The sequence below is a fragment of the Melopsittacus undulatus genome, chromosome 2, assembly GCF_012275295.1.
Source record: "Melopsittacus undulatus isolate bMelUnd1 chromosome 2, bMelUnd1.mat.Z, whole genome shotgun sequence".
Taxonomy (NCBI): Eukaryota; Metazoa; Chordata; class Aves; order Psittaciformes; family Psittaculidae; genus Melopsittacus; species Melopsittacus undulatus.
The window spans coordinates 34,510,701-34,526,349 of record NC_047528.1 but is presented as its reverse complement, the minus strand read 5'-3'; the positions used below and the strand labels follow the sequence as shown (position 1 = coordinate 34,526,349).

The following is a 15,649-nucleotide window of genomic DNA, read 5'->3' as shown; positions in this document are numbered from 1 at the left end:
AACCATTTGCTTTGCTGTTTTCTTCAGTAACAACTCCCATGTAATAATTAAAAATGTATGAAAGTATTTTAAAGACAAATCTCAGTGAAAGCTTCATTTCAGCTTGAGTCCTTTAATTACATTTTTTAAGCGCCTAGAATTTACTGCCATGCAGAACAGAAATAGGGCCCTGGTGTTCTTTGTGTTTCTCAAAAACCTGAGCATTTTTTATAACTGGTGCAAGATACATATTGCATTGATACTTAATACTGATACTTAGCACTGTGCAGGTGTGACTGATCACGACACGTAGCAATAGAGAATTGGGATCAAAGTCAGCAAGATTCTGGTTTCCAAAACTACTCCTGTTGGTAGCAGAAATTAATTACAAGCAACACAACAATATTACTATTTTTTTTTAAGAAAGTGAAGAAAACAACTGGGTTTAGAAGATACTGGTTCAGAGACTTTTAAGAAACAAGAAGTGCATGTGCCAAGAGGTGTGACCTAGTTCAGCTTTACCAAGTCCATGATCCAAATGGCTCAAAGCTGCTTGTTTGTCTCTATAGACAATTCAGCATACCAGGCAAGACAGCATTTTCTTTAGTTATCTGTCCCATTATAGGGCCTTAATTTCACCTGAAATATTCAAAAGTATTGATGGCTTGGCTTAACGAGTGAAGATTTTGGGAAGGGCTTTAACCACGTTTACTTCAAGCACAATGACCAAGGGCGAGTGGGATATGCAAATCTGGTTGGAAAAGGGTGCTTAGACAATCAGGGAGTGTCCAACCAGGACTGACATCTCCTGAGTAATCTCAAACTACCTGTGCGCTAATCCGCCCGCATGCAAGGGTGGATCTGCAACTTCCTGTGCACCTTGCCACCTACCAATTCAACCCTCACCTGTCCATACCAACAAGTGAGAGCAAGCCCCTCCAGCCTGTGCAGTGGATTTTTTTAGGTGAGGCACAGCTTGCACAGAACTGGCTCCACCCTTTACACCTGAGGTTTAACTGCCAGGCCTAGTGAGCTAGGATGGTGACAGCAAAGTCCGCAGGTTGTAAGTTTTGTAAGAGTGTCCTTCTCTTAGATGGAAGACCATACAAGGCTAGATGAGCTCCATTAGCCCGGGTTTCAAGAGAGGAGTTTTGCTTCTCCTACGTTCTGAGCAAGACTTGTCATCTCCTGGGTCAATCTCCAGCAACTGCTATTGCAAGCCCACCGAGGCGCTAGTTGGCACTACGGTATCGCTATGTCTAGGTGGGATTCTGACTTAAAGGCCTTCAGTCATAAGCCCGCAGATGGTGGCCTCGTGCCAGTGGCTCCTCAGCCAAGTGCACACACCAGGCGTCTGAACCTGCAGTTCCTCTCGTACTGGGCAGGATTACTATTGCAACAACACATCATCAGTAGGGTAAAACTAACCTGTCTCACGGTGGTCTAAGTATTAGACAAATAGTAACTAGCACACTTCACACTTAGTCTGACAGGGTGCCAGTGAATGATACTAAAGAAGTGGTTTGAGTACTTCCAACTGCATGTATTGCACTGGTTAGTCAGACAGAAGAGAGTAAGAGCAGGGGCTTAAAAAAGAAGCGTAAGACAAGTAACTCCATTCTTAAACATTCTTAAATTCTTAAGACATTCTTAAAACATCATATGAGTAAACCAGCCTTGTTACCAAAATAGAACCCAAGGAATCTCAAAGAAAATGAGAATTTTTTACTGTTCAGCCTAAACTCAGTTCTCAGATTCCCTTTAAGCAAATTCACTAAAAACGGAAGCTTTTTTGGTGAAGAGCTTAAGCAAAGGAAAAAATCAATCCTTTATGAAAAGACTACAAAACAAAAAACTCCTTTTTGTCACATTTCAGTAGACTTGCAACTCTGTAACTGTTCATAACTAAGTTCATAACTATAACTGTACATCAGAAAATGTCTAATAGCTTTTCCCCTTGTAAAAACTTCAGGCTAGTGTCTTATTAGGCTGCAAATTTCTAGTTGTGTCCTTTCTCTGATTGATAACCATGATCTTCCAGCACAGAGTTATAGCTATGGATTTTCAGTTTTTCTAGTCTATGCCCCAGACATACAGCAGAGATGACATACACCAGTATAGTGGCAGTGATATTGATGAAACAACAATCAAATGATCTTCAAAAATCCATAAGAATTCCAGATGTTTGTTTTATAGGAGAAACGTATTACATTTTCTTCAATAAAACTTTATTATTTGGATAGAGCATGAATTCTCTCATATATTAGTTCATTCATTAGTATGATAAACTTGCCAACAGCCAGATTCCTTAGGAAAGTTAATAGACTAGACTAGATGAATGACTTGAGTTCTTATCTACCCATTATCTTACTAATGGAATAATGTGCTTCTTGAACGACCCATGCTGTGAAAATTAAGAAAGATCTTACCCATAGCTTATATTTAAGGGTATTATATTGCTATACATTTAAATTACTAATGATTTCTGTTGCAATATGAAAATGTACCTGTTAAAGAGTTCCTTAGATAAAACAACATCAATTGTCTGTGTAAGACATGAAGACAGGCCATGTTTTCCAACATAATTTTTACTGGCATTATGAGTTAACAATCCTATAATTTGGTGGACCTACTTTATTAAATGCTTGGATAAGATGTTAGGAAAGGTGTAAAATACGTATTCAAATGGTATGACTTATAAATAGCTATTCAAGGTTGAGGGATTTGGTAATGGAACGGCCTGTTTGGTGCTTTTCATGAGAGAAAGTAGAAACCATTTTCCTGAAAAGGCACATCTATCTGCCATTTGCCTTGCTTCTGCCAAGCCATGGCAACAGCAGCTCTGGAAGGTTCTGATTGTGAGAATACTTACAGAGTGTAAGTACTAAATTTGTATGCTTGCTGTATAAAAGCAACAACATTGCTCACAAAATCCTTCATAACTTTTATGTGACAGTTTAAGAGGATGAACCTAATTAAAGAACAGTTAATTAACTGTTTTATCTTCTTTTCATAGCAATGCACTAGGTGCCTCCAAGTGAAATACGAAGAGCTGCCTAAACTCTGTCAAAAGCCAGCGTACAAACATTGTGCACAGGAATTTATTTGAAATACTCCCTCCCTAGCACAATGAATATTAGGAGGATGTTTGGGTTGTTTGTTTTTTTAATTTTTTTTTTTTAAATTATTTTTTGGTTTAAGACCAGAATTACAGTATTAAAAAAAAAAGAAGGAACAGAATGGGAAGAACCTAATTAAATCCATCAATCTACAGGACTAGTTTCGCAAATATCCCTATGCTTAAACTTTATGCACTTACTTTGTCTCAGACTTTTGTCAGCTATACACATGCCCCAGACAATACATATGCTATGTCCAAGTATAATCTCTGCACAATTATAGTATTACTGATTCATTTCTTTCTCACATATTTTTCCTCAGTCATGATCAATCTTGGCTAACTAAGCTGCTGGAAAAATGTATTTAGGGCTATGAAGCACCTAGAAAGCACAGGAGGGGTAGTATGAAATAAAAATAATTGATCAAAAGTACTAACATTTGCTTTTGGCTTAGTAAAACTGTCTTATAAATTAGTCCTTTTACTGTTTCCTGTATTATTGCAATACAGCACCTTGAAAATGATATATTGGCACAAGTCATTGTGTTCTACCACAGTGCAATTAGGAGTCCCGTTTAAACAGCTTTATCATACACATATATAGGCTGATTTATTTTCTAATCAAATGTTCCAGGAAACCATTAACCATGACATTAAACAGTGTTGTGCTAATTACACTCTCCACAAAGAATTCCAGTATAAATTTACAAAACATCTATAGAAATATGCCAAAGTACAAACAGTTTAATATATGTAAATAATTCTGACATCTACTCTATGTAGCCCCACAGCTCTGCAGTGTTAAATCCCTGTCCTGTCAAGGTCCAGTCTGGGCCTAGATTCTGCTCCATGAAGTGATAGGCATGATTCTGCTCCATGAAGTGATAGGCATGACATTTTGTTGGTCACTACCTATGTAAGTCATGCTGAGGGATTGAGATCTTTATTCTTTTGATGTCATTGCATTGGAATAAAAGCCCCTCAAACTGCGTGGAAAAAGCGACTGCAGTTGTTTTATTTTTACTGCATTCAAGACAACACAAAATGATAAAAGCAATATGGAAAACAGAGCATCTTTCTTACTGAATGACAGAAGGAAATTTGTTCTGTTTTAGAAGATACTCTAGAGATACAAACGTTGAGTGTTAGCCTTCTTTTTCTTAAAAATATGTAACATCGAAATTCGGAAATAGATTTTCCCCTGTGTAATTCTCCAGTTTGCATTGTTATTCTAACTAGTGCTAATTTAGGATACAGCTAAAACCAAGGTATCGATTGTAGTAATGAGAATTCAACTACTTTCTTAAGCATATACAAATTGCTAGTCTATAGTGCAATGAAATCTCTGGCTATCTGTGTATTTCCCCAGAGTCTTGGAGGCCTTTCTGTGACAGAAAACAACAGACTACATTATACAAATACAGGAAGTAGGTGTGCTTGCTTTTGCAGCCTTGCTTGCTCCTCTGTAAAGACTTTGCTGCTCACAAACCAAAATCCTGCCCTGAAGAGATGGATGGAAATACTGCCCCTGTTTTGAACAGGGCCTATGTCTCTCCTGTTACTCTCCTGTCTTAACCCAGTACCAGCAAACTTATGTTAGAAAAATAGTGTATATATAAAATACATAAAAATATGTATTTACAGGGCTCTAAAGATACAAAAAAGTTATAGAAATAGATACACAGTTTTCACCTGTCAAACAGTGGCTGTATTTATGAAATGAGAATTATTATCAAAACCAGGTGTTGGAAGTCGCCATCCTACACCAGCTAAGGTACCCGTCCTATCCTTTGGCTGTGATCAGATCCTTTGGAAGAAAAGGCAGCGCCTGGGGGCCCACCTCCTGAGAGGTTCAAGATTTGTCTTAACCCCTTAGATGGAGAAGGCCGTACCTCAAAACACGGGGATTTATCCCTTTTCTGTCTGACAAGAGATGATGAGGCAGGCAGTGGGGAGGGAGGCCCACTCACTCCTTCTGCCAGAGGTGAACGACATCCCCCTGCCCAAGGGGCGTCACTCCGGTTGGCCGCTGTTAAGGAAGCATAAAATTTCCTGCGTCCAAATCCTGAAGGAATCCAGCCTATAGACCCGCAGATTGACTGCCCCATTCCCAAGCGGGCCACAGCGCCTCCGGCATCCACACCCACTAGGGACTAAACCTACCGCCGCTCTATACGAACAGCCCTATCTTTTTCCGCGGGCTACGCCGCGCTGCACTCTGGGCCATGTAGTCCGGGCAGGGGGAGCGGTATGTTACACACCCAGGTGGTTAGTTTGTACTGCGTGCCGGCGCTTGAAACAGTTTGAGAACAGCTGATTCACCGGTGATTGGCAGAATGACAGCCAACCGGAAAACAGCATTTCCACCCTACCGTCGCTGACTGGCTATAGCGGGGAGGCTGTGGGCGGGACCGGCAGTGGCGGGCTATTCGGACGGAGCTACATGCCTAGGCTCTGACAGGCGGTTGGGTTTGGCCGTTGGGCTGGCGTGTCCTTTCCTCTGTGCCGTGTTCTGGTGTGGCGGTTCTGCGGCCGGGAGCAGTCGCTGCCTCCCGCTGCCGGGATTAGTGGCTCCTCGCTAAATCCTTCGCTGCATTGAGGTGGTGGCGGCGGCTTTAGCCCTGAGCCTTCCCTTTCTCCCCCCGCGGCTCCTTGCCTGGCCAAGCCCAGCTAAGCCGTGCTAATCGCAGGCGTCCAGCTCCACTAGGGCCGCCGGGCCTGGGGCCGACCGCGGGCGGCGGCCTTCCCTCATTTCCCTTCCTCTCCTTTCCTGGATACGGCTATGGAACCGCGGCGGCCGCGGCCACGTTACCACGCTCAGTCCTCTCCGCCTGGTCGCGGTGGGCGGGAGAACAAGGGGCTCCGTCGGAAGGGCCCGCCGGGCACCGGACTCCTCGGCGGCCCCGAGGAGGTGGGGGACGGCAGGAAACCCAAATTCGTAAGTACAAATCTATCCTAGCCGCTTCCCCCCCGCAACTGCGGCGGGGCTGCCTGCGGTGAGGGTCCATGGGAGGCCAGGCCCGACCCGGCCTGGCCCAGCGCGATGACTGTCTGCCTCGCCTGTGCCAGGGAGCCTGTTCTCCTCTCCGGACTGGTCACTGGCCAGAAGCCCTCTGAGATGTCGGGGCGCCTGATAAGAATACACGGGCCACGAAACTGCGCTATTGACTTCGACTGGGCTGAATGCGTGAGCCCGCCCGCTCCAGCTTGCCCCTTCCTTGCCTGCCAGGACAGGCCTTTATTTTGCAGCAAGTTTTCGGGTCTGTCCTCGTCATCATAAAGCTTTATTGTCTTTCTCGCTGTTTGATAGCTATGGGTGTAAGGGGAACAGAACAGACTTCTAGCTCTTAAACGATGTTACCTTTAATAGAGCTGGGTTGTGGGTGGTTTTTTTTTTTTGTTTTATTTTGGTTTTAATTTTGGTGAAAAAATTGAATCTTTGAATTTAAGGGATATAGTAAAGTTCTCCCTCGTTCTCCTTTTACAAGCCTTTTGGGTAGTGTACCAATAAGCTAGGGAACTGGAGGCAACTAATAATTGTCTACAAGACAGCATGTCAATAAGATGTGCTCTAACTAAAAAGCACTCACAACCAGCCAGATTTTGTTTGTGCATCATGAAATTCTCACGTTTAAAGCTGAGACAAATACATACTCTCATATCCACCACATGCAGAGCAGATACATCATTAGGAGATACACATTAGTCTTTGTTCAGCCAGCTCTAGGGCCACCTGCTCTAAACTGTATTATGTACTTATGAAACAGATACTGTAACGCAAAACGTAGAGTGGATTCTTGATTCTAAGGTGTCTTTGTGTGATACTTGAATGTTTAACACTTGAGCACAGGTTCAAAAAAGTTAGCCAATGAGTGATATCAAACTGTAGGCTGGCCAAACCTGTTCTGGGAGGTCACAACTTGCTCCTGGCATTCCTTTTTCCTGGAATCCTTTCCATATTGTGGCTGTGTATATTGCTGTTTCAACCAAGTAATTGTGCCTGGTTTTGCATGTTAGAATAGGCATATATGAAACTGTGATAGACAGCTGTTTGCTTGTCATCATAAATGGCTATGTATCTGCTGGGGGGTGCATGCATTTTTGTCATGATAGTGACCTGACTGGCCATGCCCTAGTATAGGATCCCTGAGTAAAAACCGCATGATCTGCCGAGTCTAAAAGTTTGAATAGTGTTACTAGTATATGACTTGATGGTTGGATTATTCCTGTGGTGTGCAGGAGAGATGGATTTGTGTGTGTTTGAGGCTGAGAAGAGCAGAGTCAAGAGGTTTTACTTATTATTGAAAATTTAATTGCTAAATTCCTATGCAAATAAGAGATTGCAGACATTTTCACTTCTCCCCCTCAACTAAGACAGAAATGGGGTGTTACCATTGTATTCAGCTTTTCCTCCTTATTATGTGCTAAAATGGTAATACAATAATTTACAGGGAGTATAACCATGCAAAGGCTTTTTCCTTGAAATCTTATTGGCTTTTCAGTGAAAGAAGGCCGTCTCTTTGATGTAAATGATCTTGTTTCATATCTGTCTGGGCTTCCCAGGATAGGCAAGAGTAGTTTTGAGCATGTGAAGATGTGGGCATCAGCTACCTTGCTTTTTGAGGTTACAGTGTTGTTTTTTGACTGTGGTACAAAAGGTAAAGGGAGCTCAGTTGGGTATCTGACTTAGCTTTGTAGTGTATATGATCATCATGTGTGTGTTTTTAGTTTTGTTCTCTTCTGCCCAGTTTCTGAAACTCTTGAAGCAGGGATGACTGAGAATACCCTTAATTGTCAAACTGCAACTTGACCATAGATGGTAGTCCTATTTTTTCATCTTCAAGTCATTACTCAAAGTAAAGATTTTTGCCCTGCGTTGTTGATAGGAACCAAAGAATTATAGTTCTGCAAACCTGAATTGTGTTCTAGGTGTGCCATTAGCACACTGGATGACCTTAAGAAGTGTAATTGGTGAATATTTCTTGAATGAAATTTAGGATTTTGTTTCTGCCTTCATGTAAATTGCTGTGAATGGTATAGTTTACAAATGTCATCTGTGGAATTCAGAGGTTACTAAAGAGCAGCAGGCTGCTCTGTGCCTCAAAACTTCAGGGAGTTGCTGTAGCTACTATAACCTTTGAACTATAGTCTAATCCCTGGCTTGTTCTGGGTAATAATTTCTGGTGAAGAAACACACAGTGGTAGAGGTAGAGTTACTTTAATAGTTGTTGACATCAACCAGCTTCTTTGGTTCTTGAAGGGTACTATGAGATATGCTTTTATTTCTATCACTTTATAAATTTATGCCCTAAGCTATTGCAATATAGAATATTTATCCCTTTGCTATTAAATCTCAAGTTGGTAAACTCGCCTTCCTATCTACCTCCTATTGTCTTACAAGACTGGTTTGTTTGGGTTTTTTTGAGGAGGAGTTGGTTATATTTCCCCCCCAAAATGGGGGGGAATGGATTTAGTGTATCCTCAGTGCAGGTGACACCAAGTTGGGTGGGAGTGTCGATCTCCTGGAGTGTAGGAGGGCTCTGCAGAGGGATCTGGACAGGCTAGATTGATGGGCTGAGGCCAGCTGTAAAAGGTTCTATAAGGCATAGTGCTGAGTCCTGCTTTTGGACCTCATGCAAAACCCCATGCAAAGCTACAAGTTTGGGGAAGAGTGGCTGTAAAGCTGCCTGGTGGAAAATGACTTGGGGGGGGGGGGGGCTGTTGGTTGACTTAGGACTTGCTGATATTGGTAGCCAGTTGATAGCCAGCTGAACATAAGCAACCTTGTGTCCAGGCAGCCAAGAAGGCCAATGGAATCCTGGCCTGTATCAGAAATAACATAGCCAGTAGTGCCAGGGAAGTGATAATCCTGCTGTACTTAAGCATTGGTGAGACCCCACCTCAAATCCTGTGTTCAGTTTTGGCCTCCCCACTACATGAAAGACATTGAGGTGCTGCAGTGCATCCAGAGAAGGGCAGTGAAGCTGATGAAGGATCTAGAGCACAAGTCTTATGAGGAACAGCTGAGGGAACTGGGGTTGTTTAGCCTGGAGACAAGGAAGCTGAGAGGAGACCCTATTGCTCTCTACAACTACCTGAGATTGTGGTGGGGTGGTTGGAACAGGCTTCCCATGGAAGTGGTGCAGTGACCATCCCTGGAGGTATTTAAAAGATATGTAGATGTGTCATTTGGGGACATGGTTTAGTGGTAGACTTGGAAGTATTAGGTTAGCAGTTGGACTCAATGATCTTAAAGGTATTTTCCCATTAAAATTATTCTGTTCTGTGTTGTTCAACTCTAATTCTTCCTGTAAAACATCTTTAATATACTTTTATCAGTTAAATTAGTTTTGTTTTAGAAGCCATAAAACTTTCCTCAGCCCTTGAATTCTATGTAATCTAGTCTTACATACAGGCTGTATAGCCTTTTATATGTTTGGGATACTTAGAATGCCATACCTTTTCATGTGGCTTGAATTATGTTTCTGTTCGTTTGTCAAATGTGGATGAAATTGGCCGTTAGATTCAGTGAACTCAAGTTCTCCAGATTGTATTAGTCTAATTTTCCTCAGTGCAAAAGGCTTGAAAATAAGTTCCAGGTTGGACCCTTACAATCAATGCAACATATTGAGCTGTCACAGCAGATATGCTAATACAATTCTCTGACAAATCTTGAGGTGAAATTGGATTGCTATTTGACAAAGTTGGCATCGTTAACATGCACCTCCTTTTCTTTTTTTTTTCCTTGCAAAGAAAAATCTTGTTTAGCAGGAGGTAAATATCTGTATTTAAAACTCACTTCATCTGGAGGGGGGGACATAAAGTCTTTGGGATAAACAGTTGTAGTGGTTAAGTCCAAAGGTGGCTTTGAAGTACTGCTTTTCTGAATAAACAAACTTCTCGGAAGAAATGAATGATTCTAAGCATCAGCTTCTTACAGACTAATTTTTATGTTTTGTTTTGTTTAAGGAGTGATAGTTAATTTTGAAGCACATACGAGCTTGGCTTTGTTCAGCAGTTCCAAAGATTTGAACAGCAGGACTCTTAAAAGGGTAAAAAATACTCTGTGATACACTGATACTTTGGCTCTTACATTAACCATTGAGGTTTAGGCCTTGGTGAAAAAATGAAATTAATTGAAGGATGGCAGAGACTATACCTGTTTTCTATGTATACGTAGGCCAAGCAGGAAACTTCTGAAATCATCTGAGAGGTGGGATAAAAAGCTTCCCCTTCCCCATTGCACTTCACTGGGATTATATCTTGTAGATGCTAGTCCTCAAAAGACTTCTATTCCTCTTCAATTTCTACCTCAAATTAGAGGTGTTTCTATTAATTTCAGAATACCATTGACTTGTCTTCAGTGACTTTCAGGTTATGTTTTTGATTAGGTTCTCCATGAAATTTATGAGTCGAGATGGCTATCTTGTTTGCACCAATCTGTTAAAAATAGACAAATTAACACATTTAACAGTGCCTGTAAATCAAAGAAAATGTAGTTAAGGGCAAAACCACTTCCATTTCTCTGGCATAGAGTAGAAAGGTAAGACTGATCTGTGTCAATATCTTTAATTACAAAGTGACTGAATTATTGCCGCAGTTACACTGCAGTGTAAGACCTTGAATCTAAATTAGTCTTTTAAAGAAATGATTGCTGAACAGATGTTACCTAAAAGACTTTATTGCAGCTTTGTAGAACTGTAAATTCCTCATGCTGTTATTTTTGTTGGCATGAATTAACACTGTGGGTTATGATATTAAATTTTAGTGTTGTGTTGTAGCACTTTGTTGTATAATCTTACCTGTAAGCATCAACTTTGAGTTTAACTCGTCAATGTCTAAAGAATATCACTGTGTGGAAACTGTCATGTTAAGATAATTTTGCTCCTGATTGCTTCTCAGACTGCTTTCCAAGCAACAGTGTGTGATAAAGCCATTAAATAAATGCTGAAGTAGTATATTGGAAATTAAAAGTAGGAAACATTGTGGGGTTATACAGCAATTTCTAAATTGTGCTTATAAACTGAGGTAGCAAAATTACTGGGGGAATATTGTGACAAAGGAGATCCTAAAGTAATAGCATTCACTGTAATCATCCAATTTGCATCTCTCTTGAGCCTTCACGTTTCCTTGCCATCCCTGCTTCAGTCTTGTGGTTGTGTTTCTGCTGGAGAATAGCCTTTGGGGAAAAAACAGCTAGTGTTAAATCTTTTTCGGTGGTGGAATTAATGGCAGCATGTTGTGAGCCCTTTCTCACTTTCCAATAGAAAAAGGCACAGAGGGGATTATGTGATTATATGTATATCCTTAGTCTTTATCTAGTTTCAGTATTCAGGCTTAACTTGGCCAGTTCTTCTAAAACTCGTCATTGCATCTTGTTTGAACCCTCTAACTTTTATTTATTTTTTTTTCCTCTACATCTACCTGTAGGCTGTAAACTCTTCTTAATATATCAAGAAGCTCCACATGTGTCAGTGTTTTGGAGGGGGTGTTATGTATTATGTGTTGTTTGTTGGGGTTTTTTTTTTTTTTCTTCAGCGGCAAGGAAGGAAAAAGTGAATATATGAAAAAGATTTAGATACCAGGCTGTGGGATTTATTTTATTTTTGGTAAGTTGAAGTATTTCAGTCCAGTGGACTGTTGAAATTTTTCTTTAGCTTCCTGAGAACCTGTTATTTTGCATGCTGAAAACTCCTCTCCCATAGGCTGTGGTGTATGGTTTGTCTGTCTTCTAATTTCACTTATGATCAACAAATCGGACATTGTCTGCCCCTGTGGCATACAAACTTGTCCATCCCTGCCAGGCATGATCTGAGTTCATGTGCCAAACATACTGGTTTTAAACATGCTGTTTTAATTCAGAAAGTAAATGAGCAAGGTTGCTCTGTGTTCAAGCAGCGGTGAAAAGAGCACTTGTGGAGACCGGAGATACTGTCCCTTTTAGTAGACTGCCAAACCTTTTAGATGATATAGAACATGCATTTTATTGTGCTAGGATATTTCTCAATGTTTCCAGGCCACAGTGAGCTGTAGTGCTGGTGGAAAAAAATGCTGAAGTCATCAGACTGAAGTGCTGTGTGAGAAGAAGTCATTCTCCTGAGTTCTGGTTCTGCTTGCCTGGACTGCTTGTACCACCTTTAGATAGAATTTTGTTTATAAATGTGCACGTGCAAAGATGGAGAAGTAAATGTAATGAAACAAAAGGTCACACTAGTACTGTTGATCCAATTAAGTGGCATTTCTCGTTTCTTTGCTTCACTGCTTCTACCCAGAGCTGACTGGTGGGCAGTTACATAGACAGTGACTCAACTTGCAGATTAACCATCAGTATGTGCTACTATTTGGATATGCAACAGAAGATCATTCTTTTCTGCATGACAATAAGATTATTTTATTGTCAATACATGTGAAGCCAACTAGTATTTGGCTTACTTTCTGTAGCTGGGTGGTGCAGAAGTTGCATTACACATGGCTTCATCATATATGACCTTTTCAAGAGAGTATTCTTTTTGTTCTGTAAATAGTCTTGTTGCTGTGCATGTGTCGTGAACCTCAGCTGATGTGTGTCCTGTTGAACCTTGCAGTTTCTGTTTAAGGTTACCTTTGATGTTTTTGAGATCAGGCCTTTTGATAGCTTATCAAGGACATTTTACCATACACCAAATGTATGTGTAGATCCTGTACCCAGTGAAATTGGCTATTTACCTGTACGCCTGAGGGAAATAATCCTTAATAAGGAGTAATTCTATCTCAGATTGGTTGCTTTCCTCAAAGTATGATACATCTATACACTCCTTTGTTATTGTGACTTAACTTTAACTAAACTGCTTTTACTCAATAGCAAAGTAAAATGACCTCCTTCTCCATGTCCCAGACTACAAACTAAGTTAGCACAGAAAATGTAATTTCAAAATGTTAGTTGTCTTCAACTATACAAACACATTTATAAACAAAGCAATGGTGATAATTCTGCTTTTCTAAGTGTAAGGGCTACCGATAACTCTGGACTTGTAAAGTATCCTAATTAAATATTTAATCTCTTAATGGTTTAGTATAGTTTTGACTAGAAAACAGGATGTCAGTGTACATAAAACATTGTTAATCTGTTTACTTTCATCTGTCTACTTTCTACATGAAGACCAGACTAGAGTGATAATTATACATAGCTCCTATGTTCTCAAAACCAGTAATTTTATTATCTTGGAATAGCTCATGGAAGGCACAGTATAGTGTATTAGTTTTCTAATCCATTGCAGAGTAGCGTTCTGTAAGCTTATATCATGTTTTTAGCAGTAACTGAATATTGGAGGAATGTTACTTAAGCAAGGTTTATATACTTGCAGGCCTAAGTTTAAGGCAACCTGTTCACTTGAGGAGAGTATCTTTTGTGAGCTGGTACATCTGGGCCTAAAAATAAAAATATGTTCCTGTGTTAGTAAAGCACTCCAACCTTTACCTAATGGTCATCTAGTTATTTTTTTTTCCTTTATTAGAAATGTGTGTGTTTTGTATGGCCTGGGAAGAATAAAAATATGCTACTGTTCTTGAGTCACAGCACTTCTCTAATTTTAATGCTATTAAAGATTAGGAAAGTGGCAACTGGTTTTACTTTGTACAGTCTTGCCTGAAGAGAAGGACTTGGTGAGGGGAAGAGGAAATGAAGATCACTCCAGTTCTTGTATTTTAACTGTCTCCAATGACTGAGAAGTATTATAACTTATATAAAATGTTAAGTATATATACAATTCACAGATTATGTCTTTTGACATGTTTTAGTGCAAGTAATCTGTTTAGAATGAAAATCTTTGTTCTATGCTTTGAGGTAGAAGTTGGGGACTTAATCTCAAACTTGCATACATTCCCCTATACAGACACATAAAGCATAACATCACTTCCACTTAGGAACAGATGTTGTTTCCTTTAATATTAGTGGTAAAAAGATCTGGATATTAGGTTGTAGTTTAAATGGGGTTTCTCCTGCTTTATAAAGAAATCTTGAAATGCAATGTCACCAGTGTTGATAGGCGAGTTCTGGTTAAGCAGATCTGCTTCCCTATATAACTTACTTTTGAACAAGACCCCACAACATTATACGGAAGAGGTCTTATGCTGGTAATTTAAGACTCCTGTACTGTAGGTAGACAGTAAGATGAAGAGTTAGGAAGCTCATATCTGTATATTGAGTATCTTATACCTTTGTGGTGTCTTTTATTGGTTGCATTATAATCTTTTTTTCACTAGTTAGTAAGATTTTACTTGGGTCAATGAGATGTTCTGGTATATTAAATGGGGAACTTACTATCCTTTATCACAGTAAATTCCATTGCTGAATTTCATAGCTCAATTGCAAAGCAGAACAGTGGTTTGAACTATCCTATTAACTTTATATAATTTTATATATTTTTTATAATAATTTTATTTTTGAAAGAATAAAACCTGAATCTGAAAAATACTGCCTTGATTCCATGCATGATGACTGTGTCTTGTACAGGGCAGTTGCAGACCATCCAGCATCTGTTCCTAAGTGGGGGTCATGTTGTGCTTCCTGTGTTTAGTGAAATGTACATGAGTTTGACATGAGTCTCCAAATTTACCTTGAAGCATACAATGAAGATTTTCATTCTAAGCAGATTACTCTGTCTCTTGCCATGTTAGAGGAGTTTCACAGTGATATCTGTACATTGCTTAAGGCTTAGTGATTTAAGTGATGTGTGTGAAAAAGGAATAAATGTTTATGTTCTTTGCTATGGAGCTGCAGACCATATGTTAATGTTTGCTCCTGCAGTTTTGATCACTTAAGGGTAAAAGTATTATACCAACAACTTGCTAAACCTGAAGTTGTGAGCTCTGGCAAGTGACAGAAGTTAATGCCTGTGCTGTCTTTGTAGCTATTTAGCAGAATGAGAAGAACCAGTGATAAAACCCAGCTCTGTAGCAGTGTGTGGGGCAAAAGTCTTATCTAGATGTGCAGCAGGAGAACACCAGTGAAAAGACTAGCACACAGATCTTCTCTCTCCTGATGGCATTGAAGTCTTTTCACTTTGTTGTTTTAGTTTATTAGAAATCCTTATCTATTAACACATGGAATGAGATTGTCATAAAAGTGCAGTGGTGACCAGCTCCAATTTTTATTTAATTTTATTTTGATGGTAGAACTTACTCTGTGTCACCAAGTGCTGAATGTTTCCTCACACTTTACTTGCTTTTTATTTTTAACTTCACAGCCATTCATCAGATTCGTTTTCCTTGGTTTCTTTGACAATATTCAGAGTAGAGCTATCACGGGATAATATTTGACTTACAGAAGTTGTTCCTCAGTCCTGAGGGAGAAGCCGGAGAAGATGCCATAAATAATGATGCCTAACTATTACTGACTTGGTGAAGACGAAACAAGAGTTTCAAAATCTTTTGGAAATAGCACTGACAATTGCTGTAGCTGCTGACAAACCTTGTATGCAAAGCAGTGAGGGGAGTCTAAGATTAAGGGTCTACATAGCCGAGTATGTGACTTCACATTCTTCTCATGTTTTTGCCAAGTCTGTTGTAGCCTTT

At 40.0% G+C, this 15,649-nt stretch overlaps 1 protein-coding gene across 1 annotated transcript in view; it reads left to right on the top strand.

The window, feature by feature from the left end:
* The first annotated feature begins 5,576 nt into the window (after positions 1 to 5,576).
* Positions 5,577 to 15,649, top strand: part of DIAPH3 (diaphanous related formin 3) — a 222,456-nt gene continuing 212,383 nt past the window's right edge. Inside the window, exon 1 of the mRNA XM_031045922.2 lies at positions 5,577 to 6,035. Within this exon, the coding sequence (XP_030901782.2) occupies positions 5,880 to 6,035 (156 nt within the window). The 5' untranslated portion in view covers positions 5,577 to 5,879. The remainder of the gene's footprint in view (positions 6,036 to 15,649) is intronic.